This window comes from Suncus etruscus, chromosome X, assembly GCF_024139225.1.
Source record: "Suncus etruscus isolate mSunEtr1 chromosome X, mSunEtr1.pri.cur, whole genome shotgun sequence".
NCBI lineage: Eukaryota > Metazoa > Chordata > Mammalia > Eulipotyphla > Soricidae > Suncus > Suncus etruscus.
This window is the reverse complement of record NC_064868.1, coordinates 30,115,054-30,131,168: the sequence shown is the minus strand read 5'-3', so window position 1 is coordinate 30,131,168 and position 16,115 is coordinate 30,115,054. Positions and strand designations below refer to the sequence as shown.

Genomic DNA, 16,115 nt, shown 5'->3' with positions numbered 1-16,115 from the left:
CTTTTTGAGCAGACTATCCAGAAATTTGTTTACTTTTTGTGTTTGTGTATGTTTTGTTTGGGGGCTTCACCATGTGGTGCTCAAGAAATACTCCTGGCTTTGTGCTCAGGGGTTACTCCTAGTGGGGCTAAGAAGACCATATGTGGAGGCAGAGATCAAATCTGGGTTGGTTGTCTGCCTGCAAGCCAAGAACCTTCTTGGCCCTTGTACTGTACCTCCAACCTAACTACCCAAAAGTTTTGTAAAGACCTAGGGAGGTTTCATGAATATGGTTATAAATGAAGCTCAAAACCCTTTTTTTCTTTTGGTTTTGGGGCCACACCCGGCGTTGCTCAGAGGTTATTCCTGGCTGTCTGCTCAGAAATAGCTCCTGGCAGGCACGGAGAACCATATGGGACACTGGGATTCGAACCAACCACCTTTGGTCCTGGGTCGGCTGCTTGCAAGGCAAACGCCGCTGTGCTATCTCTCCGGGCCCCCCAAAACCTTTTCAAATTGGCACAATACCTAATTTTTTTTAATATAAATTTTTATTTTGATCATAATGGCTTACATATTGTTGACAATAATATTTTAGGTACATATTTACATAAAATCAGGGGGGATTCCCATCGCCAAATTGTCATCCCTACGCCTCCGTTTCTATCCTACCTCCCTTTTCCTTTTCCCTCACCCCAGGGCGGCTAGAATATGTGGTCCCCTCTGTATCTAACCCACTACTTAGTAGTCTTCCACCTGTTTGGTCCTGATGCCTCCCTTATTTCCCCCTCTATCTGGAGTCAGGACTAGCTAGTTCAAGTTGCGTGGTTTTGTTTGAAGGAGAAAAAAGCAATAAACTGGGGTAAGAGTCTAATACCCCGAAAATGGGCGGAGTCCTTCTAAAGGCTCTCATCATCACTCTGGGAGATGGAGAAAAAGTAGGTGAAACACTCCACTAGTACCAAAAGAAGTGTCAAATATCCAGTGAGGGCTCCAGCTATTTCGATAAGTACCACACAGAGCAGACAAAACAAACAAACAAGTAGAAAAAAAAATAAAACAAAAACAGACAAACAAAAATCACGCCATGGTCTTGAATTAAGAAACATGGCATAGCACATAACGAAAGAGAAGAAAGGAAGAGAAAAAAAAATAAAAAAAATAAGTATAATTGGGGACTACACTTTCAATAATCACACCCAAACAGAGAAATCGACCAAAATAGATTGGTAAATCAAAAATAATAATAACAATAATAAATGAAGGTACTATATATATTTATATCAAAAAAATAACCAAGGTTTTGTGCTTTTTGTATTTTTGTTTTTTTCCCTCCTGCACTGGCACAGTAAATATTGGGGTCATTCAAAAAAGAATTCACTTGGCCTAAGAGATATGGGATTTCTCCGTCCTTGGAGCATACTGTCATGGGATCAACTCTAGACATTGCTCAGGATCCTTTACTTTCCCGGTGGTGTTTTTTTGTTTTTTTGTTTTTTTTTTCTTTCTTTTTTTTTTTTTCCTTTGGTGTGTGGAAGACTTCTGCTCTGTGTTTAGAGGTCTCAATATCTGTACAGATCCCGAGGTGGGACTTATGATGAAGTCAGTCTTTGTGGTTCTAGAGGTTCTGTTACCTCAGTGTCATTTTAACCCATCTTCTGTGGTTGATGATCTTGGTCTTTGCACTGAGCCTAGGGTGGCACCTAAGATAGCATCTTTCTTTGTGCTCCCAAAAGCCCCATTCCGTTATAATTGTCTCTGCCGGATCTTTGGGGCTGGGGATCATGATTCTTGTGCAGGTCATAGTTCAAACCCTAAACTAGGGCTTATTTATTGGTCCCAAGATGTATACAGTCTGGTCGTGAATCAAGCAGCCAGTCATCTGTAAATCCCGATCTTGGGTTTTTGTCCTACCAAAGGGAGCCAAGACTTCTGGTTTTGTCTTGTCGTTAGTTGGTAAGGTAGGCTAATCTGCTCTAAGGTCAAAATGATCGCATTTTCCCCGTTGTCAGGATATCATGTTAGAGGTGGGCCTTGTTGTTGGTCTCGTCGTATTAAGGCCGTCCTGGATGGAGTTTGTTTCCTGCAGCTGTTGTGGAGAGCTGTGCCGTTTCTATGTCGGAGATCCAGGGTTCAAGGCTGGATGAATGGTATCTACTCACCTGAGGTCTAATTCGATTCCACATGACATATTTTCAAGGCAGGAGATATCCCTATATTTTAAATAACTATGAGTTCCTATCTCTAGTAGATAAGAGCTCTCTTTTATTTTTTTTTTAATGTAAAATTTCCCCTTTACTTAGTGTGCCTTTGTAGGGGGAAGTGGTGCTACATTATAATGTCTGTGTATTCGTGGGTGGACTGATGGGATAACAGCCACAGGTCACCTACCAAAAAACGAAGAAAAAAAAAAGGGGGGGGGATTGAAACTGTATGTGCTCACAAATATATATGAAGGACAAACATTTAAAAAAAAGATAAATAAATAAATTTAAAAAAAAAGAAATAAAATGAGTTAGCGAAATTTTTATGGGACCAAAGTGGTGCAAAAGACTACCTTACATTTGGGGGAGGGCAGGTAAAGAGGTGGTGTATTACAGGTCTTATGCCTATGTTGGAAGTACAGTTTTTCCCATTGTCTTTTGGGTTTTTCTTGTGGTGTGTGGGTTCCCAGGCGTCTTCCTAACCCACCCCCTGACCTTCTTCAGATTGGTAAATATTTGCGGCAGGGGGGTCTTGGAAGAGTTCTTGCATTGGGGATACTTTTGGATCTAGGCCCGGTTTCAAGGAGCAGTTCGCGTTAGGGGGAGTTGGTCGGGAGGGCCTCGCAGCATGAGTCCATAGGGGAGTTGGCTGTCTTTTCTTTCAGGAGACGAGGTGTGGTTTTATCTGGGTGTCCTCTCGCCTGGGTGCTGGGTACTGGTTCATTGGGTAGGAGGTCGATCTTGATGCCTAATAGAATAAGGACTGGGGGAGAGGAGTTTTAATATGGTGGGAGATCTGGATGGGATTGAGGGGTGAGGGGATAGTTGGATTTCCGGAGGGGGGAAAGGGGAAGGTGTATGGGAAGGGTTTGAAGGGAGAGAAAAGAGAAAATACCTTAGAGAGAAAAGGGGGGGAGAAAGGGAGAAAAGTAATGAGCAGAATAGAAGAAGAAAAAGAAAAAAAAAGTAGTGAGGAGAGGGGAGAGAATAGCAAGGGAATGCTGGTTTGATTGAAAGTGTTCGAAGAATAGAGCCTGTAGTTTAAGTCTGTACGTCTCAGGTACTGCTTCAGTGGTCTGACTGGTCACGTGCTTCAATTCCTAAATGAAGGTATTACCTAAAGATAAAGTGTATGTTAAAGAGTTTTCTTGTGGCCATCTCGTAGTGCAAGCAAGGTATGGTATCCCGTGTGGTATCCCGAGTTGCCACCTTAGTTTGTCCGCCCTTTGTATCCAAGGGCACCTGTGGGCAGAAAAGCTGAGAGGTTATTTAAAGTATAGTAAGATAAAGGCATTAAAAGGTAGTGTTATGGTATGTTGCCATTGTAGTCCGTGATTTCCCTTGGTGTTCTATACTTGTGTTCCTGTATATGAACTCTCAGGGATTATTGTGGACCTTTGTTGTAGAAGTCTGATTACATACCTGTTCTCTCTATGCTGCCGTTTCTGTTGTTGCTGTTTTCTTTGTGGTATAATGTGTAGTCAAGAGTTTGCGTTGTTCCTTTTTCATGTATTTTGGACACTGCTCCCACGTCTGTGCTGACTATTACAGTGTTCGGAGTTTCTACCCTGTTATTTGATAGGATTTATTTGTGTATAAACTATGTGTTCTAGGTGTTTCAGAATAGTGCTACCATTCTGTGTTTATCTTTTGTCTTCTGGCTTACTTCGTTTAATATAACATGATCTAGGTCCATCCATGTTGCTGCAAAGTCTGTGATTGTATCGTTTCTGACTGCCATGTAATATTCCATTGTGTATATGTACCACATCTTAATGATCCATTCATCTGTTGTTGGACATCGAGGTTGGTTCCAAGATTTGGCTATTATACTGAGTGCTGCAATAAATAGTGGGGTGCATATATATTTTGGAATGAATGTCCTTCCATCTTGTGGGTATATGCCTAGTAGAGCAATTGCTGGGTCAAATGGCAGATCAATTCTGAGTTCTTTGAGCACTCTCCAGACTTTTCTCCATAGATGTTGGACTAGGGGGCATTCCCACCAGCAGTGGATGAGAGTTCCTTTCATACCGCATCCTCGCCAACAAAGGTTGTTTCCATTATTTTTGATGTGAGCCAACCTCACTGGTGTAAGGTGGTATCTCATTGTTGTCTTGATTTGGATCTCCCTGATGATGAGTGAAGGTGAGCATGTTTTCATGTGTTTGTTGGCCATCCTTCTGTCTTCCTCAGAGAAGTGTCTATTCATTTCATCTCCCCATTTTTCTATGGCTTTATTTGGTTTTGAGGGGCTCAGCTTTCTGAGTGCTTTGTATGTTCTAGATATCAGCCCTTTATCTGATATGTCAAGTGAAAAGATTTTTTCCCATTCTGTTAGCTGTCTTCTTGCATTAAGTAGGGTTTCTTTTGCCATGCAGAAGCTTTTTAGTTTGATGTAGTCCCATTTGTTTATATTTGATGCTAACATTCTTGCCATTGGTGCTCCGTTCTCAAAGACCTTTTTGATATATAGGTCTTCGAGTGTTCTGCCTATTTTATTCTCGATAAACTTTATAGATTCAGGTCTGATTTCAAGGTCTTTGATCCATTTTGAGTTGACTTTTGTATAAGGAGTGAGGTATGGGTCAATTTTCACTTTCGTACATGTGGTTTTCCAGTTGTACCAACACCATTTGTTGAATAGGCTTTCTTTGTTCCATTTCAGATTCTTGCCTCTTTTATCAAATATTAGTTGGCTGTATATCTGGGGGTTTATGTCTGGGAATTCTGTTCTGATCCACTGGTCTGAGCTCCTGTCTCTGTTCCAGTACCATGCTGTTTTAATTACTATGGCTTTATAGTATAGTTTCAAGTTAGGTAAGGAGATGCCTCCCAGCTTCTTGTTTTTCAGTATGTGTTTGGCTATCCTGGATCTTTTGTGGTTCCAGATGAATTTTGTGATTGATTGTTCTATTTCTTTAAAGAATTGTGTCTGAATTTGGATAGGGATTGCATTAAATCTATATAGAAGTTTGGGTAAGATAGTCATTTTGACTATGTTAATTCTACCTATCCATGAGCATGGGATGTTCTTCCATTTCTTTAGATCTTCTTCAATTTCTTTCTGAAGTGTTTTGAAGTTTCCCTGGTAAAGGTCTTTCACTTCTCTTGTAAGGTTTATTCCTAGATACTTGATATTTTTTGATACTATCTTAAATGGGATTGTATTTTTAATCTCTCTCTCCTCAACTTCATTGTTTGTATATAGAAACGCTACTGTCTTTTGTGTATTGACTTTGTATCCAGCCACTTTGCTGTATTGGTTGATTGTTTCTAGGAGTTTTACTGTGGACTCTTTAGGGTTTTTGATGTATATCATCATATCGTCGGCAAATAGAGCTAGCTTGTGTTCATCATTCCCTACTTGAATTCCTTTGATTCCCTTCTCTTGTCAGATTGCTATTGCTAGCACTTCTAAGGTTATATTGAATAAGAGTGGAGAGAGTGGACAGCCTTGCCTAGTTCCTGACCTTAGTGGGAATGCTTCTAGTTTCTCGCCATTAAGTATAATGTTGGCTGTAGGCTTTTCATATATAGCTGTAACTATCTTGAGGAAGGTTCCTTCTAACCCTATTTTGCTGAGTGTCTTTAACATGAAAGGATGTTGGATTTTGTCAAATGCCTTCTCGGCATCAATTGATATGATCATGTGGTTTTTGTCTTTCATGTTGTTGATGTGATGTATCATGTTTATTGATTTGCGTATGTTGAACCAAACTTGCATTCCTGGTATGAAACCCACTTGGTCGTGATGTATGATCTTTTCGATGAAGTGTTGGATTCGGTTTGCTAGGATTTTGTTGAGTATCTTTGCATCTATGTTCATTAGTGAGATTGGTCTGTAGTTTTCTTTTTTGGTGGTGTCTTTGCCTTCTTTGGGAATGAGTGTGATATTAGCCTCATAAAAGGAGTTGGGGAGGATTCCTGTTTTTTCTATGGTTTGGAAAAGCCTTTGGAACAGTGGTAATAGGTCTTCTTTAAATGTTTGATAGAATTCACCTGTAAATCCATCTGGGCCTGGGCATTTGTTCTTAGGGAGTTTTTTAATTACCTCTTCAATTTCCTCTGAAGTGATTGGTCTGTTTAGACTTTCTAGATCTTCCTTTTCCAGTCTTGGAGGAGGGTGTTTGTCCAAGAATCTGTCGATTTCTACTGGGTTCTCTAGCCTACTTGAGTATAGTTGTTCATAATATGATCTCATGATATGTTGTATTTCTTGGGGTTCTGTTGTAATCTCTCCCCTTTCATTTCTGATCCTAGTGATATGGGTGTTTTCCCTCTTTTTTTTGGTGAGTCTCGCCAATGGTTTGTCTATCTTGTTTATTTTTTCGAAAAACCAACTCCTGGTCTCATTGATTTTTTTTTATTGTTTTCTTAGTTTCGATATTGTTTATTTCTGCTCTGGTTTTTATTATTTCTTGCCTTCTGTTTGTGGTTGGATTTCTCTGTTGCTGTTGTTCCAATTCTTTGAGGTGATCTTTTAAACTGTTGGTTTTGTTGTTTTCCTGTTTCTTGACATAGGCCTGTATTGCTATGAGTTTCCCCCTAATTACTGCTTTTGCTGTGTCCCATAGATTTTGACATGTTGTCTCTTCATTGTCATTTGTCTCAAGGAATCTTTTTATTTCTTCCTTGAGTTGTTCTTTGATCCAGCTGTTGTTAAGCAGCATGTTGTTTAGTCTCCAGGTATTAGTTTTCCTCCATTGCTTCTTCTTGACATCAATTTTAAGCTCTGTTGCATAGTGATCTGAAATGGTACTTCTAATTATCCTTACCTTTGTGATCTTACATAGGTTGGCTTTGTATCCTAAGACATGGTCTATTCTGGAGAAGGTTCCATGTGGGTTTGAGAAGAATGTGTATTCTGCTTTCTGGGGATGGAGGGCTCTGTATAAGTCTATTAGCCCTAAATCTTCTAATTTTTCATTTAGAGCTCTTATTTCTTTGCTATTTTTCTGTTTGGTGGATCTGTCCAGTGGTGATAGTGGAGTATTGAGGTCCCCTACTATTATCACAATTCCCTTCATGTGTTTCTCCAGGTTTGCCAGTAGTTGCCTCACATATTTTGGTGACTCTACATTAGGTGCATAGATATTGACCAGGGTTAGTGTTTCTTGATCTAATGTTCCCCTGACCAGTAAGTAGTGCCCCTCTTTGTCTCTGATCACTTTCTTGAGGTTGAATACAATTTGGTCTGATATAAGAATGGCTGTCCCTGCTCTTTTTTGTTTTCCATTGGCCTGAATAATTACTTTCCATCCTTTTATTCTAAGCCTGTGCTTATCCTGTAGCTGTAGGTGTGTTTCTTGCAGACAGCAGAAGTCCGGTTTATTTTTCCTAACCCAGTTCTCTACTATGTGTCTTTTAATTGGAGAGTTTAGTCCGTTTACATTTAGGGAAATTATTGATAGAGAGGACTGTTGTGCAGTTGTATTGTGTGGAGTGGTTGTTGTTACAATCAGGGGTTTGGATTGTGTAATTCTTCTCTGAGTAAGTCGCTTAGGATCGGCTTAGTTTGCACAAATAGTTCAAGTTCATTCATGTTTGAGAATGTTTTTAGTCTGCCCTCCCATATGAATGATAGTTTTGCTGGGTATTGGACCCTGGGTTGGAAATTTCTTTCATTCAGTCGTTTAAATATGTCATTCCACTGTCTTCTTGCTTGAATTATTTCAAATGGGAGATCTGGTTTGATTCTTATGTCCTTTCCTTTGTACTTGAGGTTTTTTTTCTCCCTTATTGCTTTCAGGAGTTCCTCTTTCTCTTTGTTTTTTGCCATTTGGATTATTATGTGTCTTGGTGTGAGTTTATTGGGGTCTACTTTATTAGGGACTCTCTTGACTTCTTGGATTTGTCCTGAATTGTCTTTCCAGAGGGTGGGAAAGTTCTCTGTTATTATCTCCCCGACTACCTGTTCTACCCCCTTCCCTATTTCCTCCCCTTCTGGTATACCCACAATTCTTAGATTGTTTCTTTTGTCCTTGTTGATTAGATATTGGATTTTTCCTTCCAGTGCTTTGCCTTTTATTTCTTTGTTGGTTTCTTGATCATTTTTTGATTGCAGTTTTCCTTCGAGTTCTTCTATGTGCTTCTCCAACTCTGTGTTTCTGCTCGTAAGGCTTGTTACCTTGTCTTTTAATTCCTTCACTTCTTTTTGTATGGACTCTCTCATGTTCTTTGACATTTCTTCTTTAATTTGGCTGATTCGTTCGTCCATGGATTTTTTATATTCGGTTGTTAGGGTTTCTTTTAATTCTTTTAGTAATCCTTGCATTTCCTTCCTCATGACTGCTTTTAGGTCTTCTTCCCGTGGATCTGTGCGCTTTGGTGGACTTGGAAATTTGATAGGGTTTGTCATGGTGTCTCCAGTTATTAGCGATTTCCTTGCTTTACGCATTGTTCTTTGTATTTAATGGTGTATTTTGGAGTGCTGTGGCTTCTAATTTTGGCCTGCTTTGGTCCCCTTCCTGAAGGTGTTTCTAGAGGGGCCTGTTGGGTGAGTTTGTTGGGCCTAGCCCTTTTTCCTCCCCTTTGCTACCTAGAGTGCAGCCTTCCTGCTGTGGGTCTTGTCCCTTTCTGCTCCTTATTTCTGTCGGCGGTGCAGTTCCACTCCTGGCCACAATGGTTACTGGCGCTGTTGAGCCTAGCTCTCAGTCCCCCCTCCTTTCTCTGGGAGTCAATGGAGCTCCGCCCCCTCCACGCCTCCCTTGAAGGGTTCCCTCAGTTCAACCCTTCAGGCTCTGTCCTCACCCTTGGGGAGTCCCTGGTCCGCTCCAGGGTCCAGGGAGGTGGACTGCTCTAGTTCCCCTGCGAGTCCAGATGGCTGGCCCTATCTCTCCCGTCTGTTCGGGTCGCTCAACTTGACTTTCTAGTCACCCACCTGGGGGAAGGGAGTCACTCAACCCTCTCTGGCTGGCACGCAGGGGTTCCTTGGGGAAGGGTCCGTCCCAAATGCCGCGCGCAAAGAGACAGAAATTCCCTCACTCACTCCTCCAGCCGGCCCGCCAAAGGGTCCGACCCAGACACCGGCGCAAAGAGACAGAAATTCCCTCACTCACTCCTCCAGCCGGCCCGCCGGGGTCCCTGGGGAAAGGGTCCGACCCAGACACCGGCGCAAAGAGACAGAAATTCCCTCACTCACTCCTCCAGCCGGCCAGCCGGGGTCCCTGGGGAAAGGGTCCGACCCAGACACCGGCGCAAAGAGACAGAAATTCCCTCACTCACTCCTCCAGCCGGCCCGCCGGGGTCCCTGGGGCGGCACAATACCTAATTTTAAACCATATTTCAGATGTATATTTTCAGGAGTACTTACACATTTTAATGTAGGCAGGACTGCGTGCCCATTTTTTTTAATACTTTTTTTTTTGGTTTTTGGGTCATACCCGGTAGCACTAAGGGGTTACTCCTGGCTCTACACTCAGAAATCGCTCCTGGCAGGTTTGGGGAACCATATGAGATGTCGGGATTTGAACCACTATCCTTCTGTATGTAAGGCAAATGCCCTACCTCCATGCTATCTCTCTGGCCCAGTTTTCTGTCTGTTCTTTGTCTAACAGTTATTTTTTGTAAGAGAGCTGAAATTGTGCTCACTCGCTGCCATCACCATAGTCAGGGTTAATAGTGACAATACAGATTGTGATGTCTTAATCTTTCAGTGTTATTACAACTATGACTCTTATCTCTTCACTCAGCCCCAAGAAAAGCTCTTTCTTGTACTTCCAAGTTTTCTTTCTGCTGTTCCATAAACTCTTTAGATGCTACCTGGCTTTGAATAATCTCCCTAACTTGTACTATGTACTTGCACTATGGAGTTTTTCTGAAATATTTTGAAATGGGGAAATTCTAGGTCTCATCAGAGCTATTTTTCTTTCTTAGGGGGTACAAAGGGTTTCTTTAACAAAGTAATAGATAGTACTTGATTAACTGATAACATAATTGTATGCCTATCTTCTGAAATGAGAACTGAACTTGAGGCTTCCCCTGCATAGCACCCTGTACAGTTCCCTCTTCTTGATACACAGGAAATCAAATAGAGATGTTTGATTTCGATACTGTGGGATGCCAAGCATCATACATTCTCCTCGATTTTCCCCTCTCCTACTCCCTGCTGCCTATTGGAACTTAGGAGAAGTCAATAACTATTGCATCAGTGTTTCTTCTCCCATTTGCTGCTGGGTCTGAACTATTCTTCCTACTTACCTTTTAAATGTTCTTCTTCATAGCTTATTTCACTCTCAAAGGAACCCAACATCAAATTCCAGACACTCCAGGGAATCCCTGTAACCAATACTCATTACATGTTATTTAACAGCTAACACATTGCATCAAGATTTCTCAGTTTGACTTACTCATGCAGAAATGATAACTGGAAGGAGAGGGGGAGGAAACAGCAAGTGGTATGACCATTATACATTATGCTATTTGCATTATCATGTTTCTATTTCCTAATTAATTTCTTTTTTTGTTTCGTTTAGTTTTGTATGTGGGGGCTACACCCGACGGCACTCAGGGATTATTCCTGGCTCTGCACTCAGAAATCTCTCCTGGCAGGCTCAGGGGGACCATATGTGATGCTGGGAATTGAACCCATTCCATCCGGGTTGGCTATGTGCAAGGCAAATACCCTACCACTGTGCTATCTCTCCAACCCCAATTTCCTGGTTAATTTCTTCATAACAAATGCCCCTAGTATTTTGGGTTTTTTGTTTGTTTTTTGTTTTTTGTTTTTGGGCCACACCCGGCATTGCTCAGGAGTTACTCCTGGCTGTCTGCTCAGAAATAGCTCCTGGCAGGCACAGGGGACCATATGGGACACTGGGATTTGAACCAACTACCTTTGATCGGCTGCTTGCAAGGCAAATGCCGCTGTGCTATCTCTCTGGGCCCGCCCCTAGTATTTTGAACAATTAACTCTGTCTGATAAATAACCTCGCTTTGAGGTCACTCAAATGAAAACTAAAATCAATTATAAGTTCAACCTCTGGGAGGTAAACTAGTTGTCCTTTTAAAATATTTTCATGCATAGTCAATTGTGTGCACACAAATATGTGTATGTACACAAAGGGTTTAGAAAGTAGATTCTATTTCATTTTGTATCCTGCTTTCTGACTTTAAAACTAACAGGCTGATCTTTTCCGCATCCATAAATATTTGCCTGTGTCATCACATTGAATAATACATAGGATTTAGGGGATTTGAACATTGCAGTATATGAGTTCACCATTACAAACATGAATATACAATTACCCCAACATTGAATATTTAAGTCATTTCTAATTTGTGTCAATCATAAGTAATACAGTAAATAATGTTTTATTCCTATATTTCTGCCCTCTTTCCTCATTTTATATAAAGACTTTGAATTTAAGTGCATGCTTATTGTATTTATATTTTAAAGAATTATGTATCATTAAATTATCCTTAGGAAAGTTTGAAGGAATTTAATTCTCAGTGCAATTTGGTGATTCTGTTTAACTAAGCACAGCAGAATTGTACTTGAAATGTCAGGTTAAGTTACTGAATGGCCAAGAGAAATATTGTTCTACACAGTCACTTTACATTCTAATCTTGTCAGTATAAAACAGTATATTATATCATTTGTGTTGGCCACATTAATTTTTTATTAATCAATTAGTAGCTGCTTATAATGTTTGAGCAATGTAGCATAAGTTTTGATTTACCTGAAGATAGTTCTTTGCAGTTTCCTGGATGATGATTTATTTAATAGAGTCTCATCTTCATAGTGAAATGTCGATTTTATAGCACAGGCATTCATTTGTATATTCTAAAATGGATTCTACAGATTAACATGCTCTACATACAATTGATGGCAAAACGTTCAGTCTATTGCTTAACTTATTCATGTTTGGGGAAGCTTTCAGGCAAATGTCTGATTTTACTTTTCCATGTGAGTTGTTGTATCAGTACATTTTACACAAAGGAAACAAAGCAGAAAATGTTGGAACTTGGTGAAAACAAATCCCAGGTACACAAGACTAAAGAAGGGTAGAGGGAAAGGAGAAGCATATGGGAAAAGGAGCAGAAAGGAACAGATGCCAGATGGAAGGAGTCAATGGAAGAGGCTGCCTAGGGTGTATAAAAGGAAAAGTCAAAAATGTGGGGAGAGACCTTTCCATTTCTCAAAGCAGAAAGAATTCCAGTACTAGTATGAGTCACAAGAAAACTGAGTGGTTTAAATTAGTCATTGGGTACAAATTTTTTATAGCAGAAACATTGAGAATCATTGACTGTAACTCTTTGGGAAAGCAATGTATTCCAGTGTGAATTTCATGCCAAAAAATCTCAATATTCTGCATGTGGAAATAAACATATGGCTAAACACTGCCTTTCCTCAAAATTGTCATCAATATACCCCATTTTGTGGCTCTCAAAAGCCAGATTTTTATTAAGGGCTGCTCTGTAGTTCACAGTACGTTTATCCACAGTGGAACTAATCAAGCCAATGAACCTACAATGGCATCTGTAGAATTCTCAGAGATTGTTCATATTTTGACAGTTTGCTTTTGTTATTTTTCAGGTCCCACTTGGAAGCCAGTTCTGACCAGTGGAAACGCCTACACCTTTCTCTTCAGGAACTTCTGGTGTGGCTGCAGCTGAAAGATGATGAGTTAAACCGTCAGGCTCCTATTGGAGGCGATTTTTCAGCAGTTCAGAAGCAAAATGATGTGCACAGGGTAGGACATTTGAAAGGGGCACCCTCAGTGGTCCTTGCAGGGGTATTTGCAGTTCAGTGCTTAGGGATCATATCTATCATTAGCTAGAGACAAGCATGAGATTCTGAACTTTGAACCTGGGACTCCAGGATCAAAGCATGAATTACAAACTTTGTGTTATTTCTCTGGTCCCTAGGACATTTTCCAGTAGTACCTTGTATATTTATTCATAGTTGAGTTTTAGGCATATGATGTTCCAGCACTGATCCTGCAACCAATGTGAACTTTCTGCCACAAGTATTCCCAGGTTCCCTCCCACCCATAGTTGACTGACACCCCCCAACACCACTAAGCCAGCCTCTTTAACTGGCACTTTGGGGATGGTTGAACCACACCAGGCAGTGCTCAGCGATTACTCCTGGCTCTGTGCTCAGAAATTGCTCCTGGCCTGGGGACCACATGGGATGCTGGGATTGAACCTGGGTTCATCCTGGGTCAGCTGTGTGCGAGGCAAAGCCTTACTGCTGTGCTACCGTTCTGGCCCTAACAGGTACATGTTTAAGTTTGGTTATTGCAGTTTGAATATCCTGCTTTCATTGTTATTGACTCTGTGGTTGGGATATAAAACTATAACACTCCTCTATGCTACCAATAAACCCAATGCCCTTGACCCCTGTCTCATCCAAACCCTTGTTAATTCCTATCTGACTCTTACTACTCTAGTGACTATTTTTAAATGTTTCAATTGAAATTAAGTTGAATAGAAATCCTTTTTTACTCTTATAATCCAAGCATACATAATGCATGCCATTATATTTTAAATGTCATAAGTGTCTGCATTAATAATATCTTTAAGAAATTGCTGGTTTCTTTTGGAAATTAAAAAAAACCGTTTTATTATGGGAAACCCTGGACATACCAAAAAGCAGATATAATCCTATTCTAATATCCCATGTATTCACCAAGACTTCAAGCATTATCAATTCATGGTCACTCTTATTTCTGTACTTTTACCCTATTCTTTATTATTTTGAAGCAAATCTCAGCCATGAATTATTTCATTCATAAATATTTGATGAAGTATTGCTACAAGAATTGCTCTGTAAAAGTAACCACAGTGCTGCTGTAGTACTTATAAAATGTTAATAATTTGTTAAAACAAACATCAAGTCAGTGTTTAAATTTACTTTTTTTCCACATATATGTCTTAAGCATTTTAACTTAAGCTTTTTGCTTTATTTTGTGTGGTTTAGGATTTAAATAAGAACTGAAGTAATGTTCACACATTTCTCTTGGTTAACATATTTCTTAAATGTCTTTGTAAAAGCATCATTTTTATAGGATTATAGGCTTTCAGAACATTATCAAAATAGTAGTATCCCTGTGCATGTCACTGAGTTTCCTCTATTTTATTTCTTATATAACTAAAGAATAATAATTATGATCATTTAGCATGCTATCTATATAGAAATCTGCAACTACAGCACGAATTTAAATTAGTCATGTTTCAAGCACCCAGGTCAAAGGTTAATACACTAAACAGGGTATTCTGTAAATTAGATCATATTCACTTTCAGCTATTGGAAAGAAGACTGTTTTACATATAGAACTATATTATTTTATGTATTATGACTTCTGTTTTTATTGGGGAGTTTAGTTTTGGTATCTATCCATGCCTTTAAATTGCAGAGTGAACATTATTCTATATTTATTCATTTATTAGCTAAACATTATGAAAAATTCGTCTGTGCTTTATGTGGGTACATTGTAGTACCATTTGTATTGATATAATGGGTAATTATTTCTACACTATCAGTCTTCAGGAGAAGGGATCATTCACTAGAATCTTCTAGCAGTGATAATTTTCTTTTGGGCCTTATTTATTCATCCTATTTTCATCATTTCAACTAGTAACTTACTGGAAAAGGCAGGATTCTTTTATGCTGACCTTTAAGTTCCTCCTCCCTATATATATATATATATATATATATATATATATATATATATATAGTGACTATTTTAAGTGTTTTTGAAATTAACATATAGTGACTATTTTAAGTGTTTTTTGAAATTAAAACACAAGGTATATGAACATAAATAAATTGTACTCATGTGTAACTTACTAGTTAATGACAAAAGCTGATAAAATGGTACTGATTTTAGGGGCTGGAGCGATAATAACAGTGGTAGGGCATTTTATTCCTGGAATCCCATATGGACCCCCTGAGCCTATCAGGAGCGGTTTCTCAGTGCAGAGCCAGGTGTAACGCCTGAGCGCTGCTGGGTATGGCCAAAACAAACAAACAAAAGTGGTACTGCTTTTGTTTCTTAATATGAAAATCTAATTTTTCAATTGTACCTCCCCCTTCATATAGTTTAGAAAATTTAATTAGCTTTTTAATTTGGGGTAGAATTTAACTGTTTTTTTGTAATGTTCTAACTGACATAGACCAAATACTATGTTGTATATATTGAAGTTCATTCACTGAGGAAAATGGGCATTTAAAATGCAGTGCACTATATAATACAATGAAATTATGCTGAATTTTTATAATAGGTATAAGTTTTTTCCGAGCTCTGGAATCACTGGTAAAATACCTTGGGAACCAGGGGAACCTAGTCATATACTTCCGTAAATTAAATTATAATTTCTACTTCATTCTCAAAATGTAGACGAGGAATTGGCTTCATAGTCCTTCCGAGTTGGCTTTCAGGCATACAGTGACAGTGATTTAGGGTCATTCCCTCCATCAATGTTGACCTCCCTCCACCAAAGTTCCCAGAGTGTATCCTATACCATGACCCTTAGCTCCCTGGCCTACCAGATTTACAGGCCCATTTTAAGTTTAGATTTTGGTAGAGTTTGGTTTTCTTGAATCTATTGTTGTTGACCTTAGTTTACATATTTAGGTCAGTCCTTTTTATCTCCACCAATACACCTGTGACCATTTGGCCCCTGGCCCACATCCTCTTTTTTCTGAATTTTGTAGAAAAAATGCAAAAATATGAAGTAAAACAAAATAATTTATGCCCCAAATTTCTATGAAAAGAGGCAGGAGCCCTTATCTAGAAAATAAAAATAAGATTTAAATTTTTTTTAAAAAGGGAGTGGTGATGGCAGGTTTTATTTTGTTTGTTTGTTTTACATAGACACAGTAAACATTGGGAAAACTAGAATGTAAATATTTTTAACCTAAAAAACAGGGTGTCTCTACCTATGAAGCATCCTGTCATAAGACCAACCACAGGCTCTAGT

General features: G+C 39.4%; 1 protein-coding gene across 1 annotated transcript in view; it reads left to right on the top strand.

Annotated features, from left to right (window-relative positions):
• The window catches only part of DMD (dystrophin), a 2,686,579-nt gene that overhangs the window by 2,227,856 nt on the left and 442,608 nt on the right, over nt 1-16,115 (top strand). Inside the window, exon 57 of the mRNA XM_049766737.1 lies at nt 12,724-12,880. Coding sequence (XP_049622694.1) covers nt 12,724-12,880 — 157 coding nt within the window. The remainder of the gene's footprint in view (nt 1-12,723; nt 12,881-16,115) is intronic.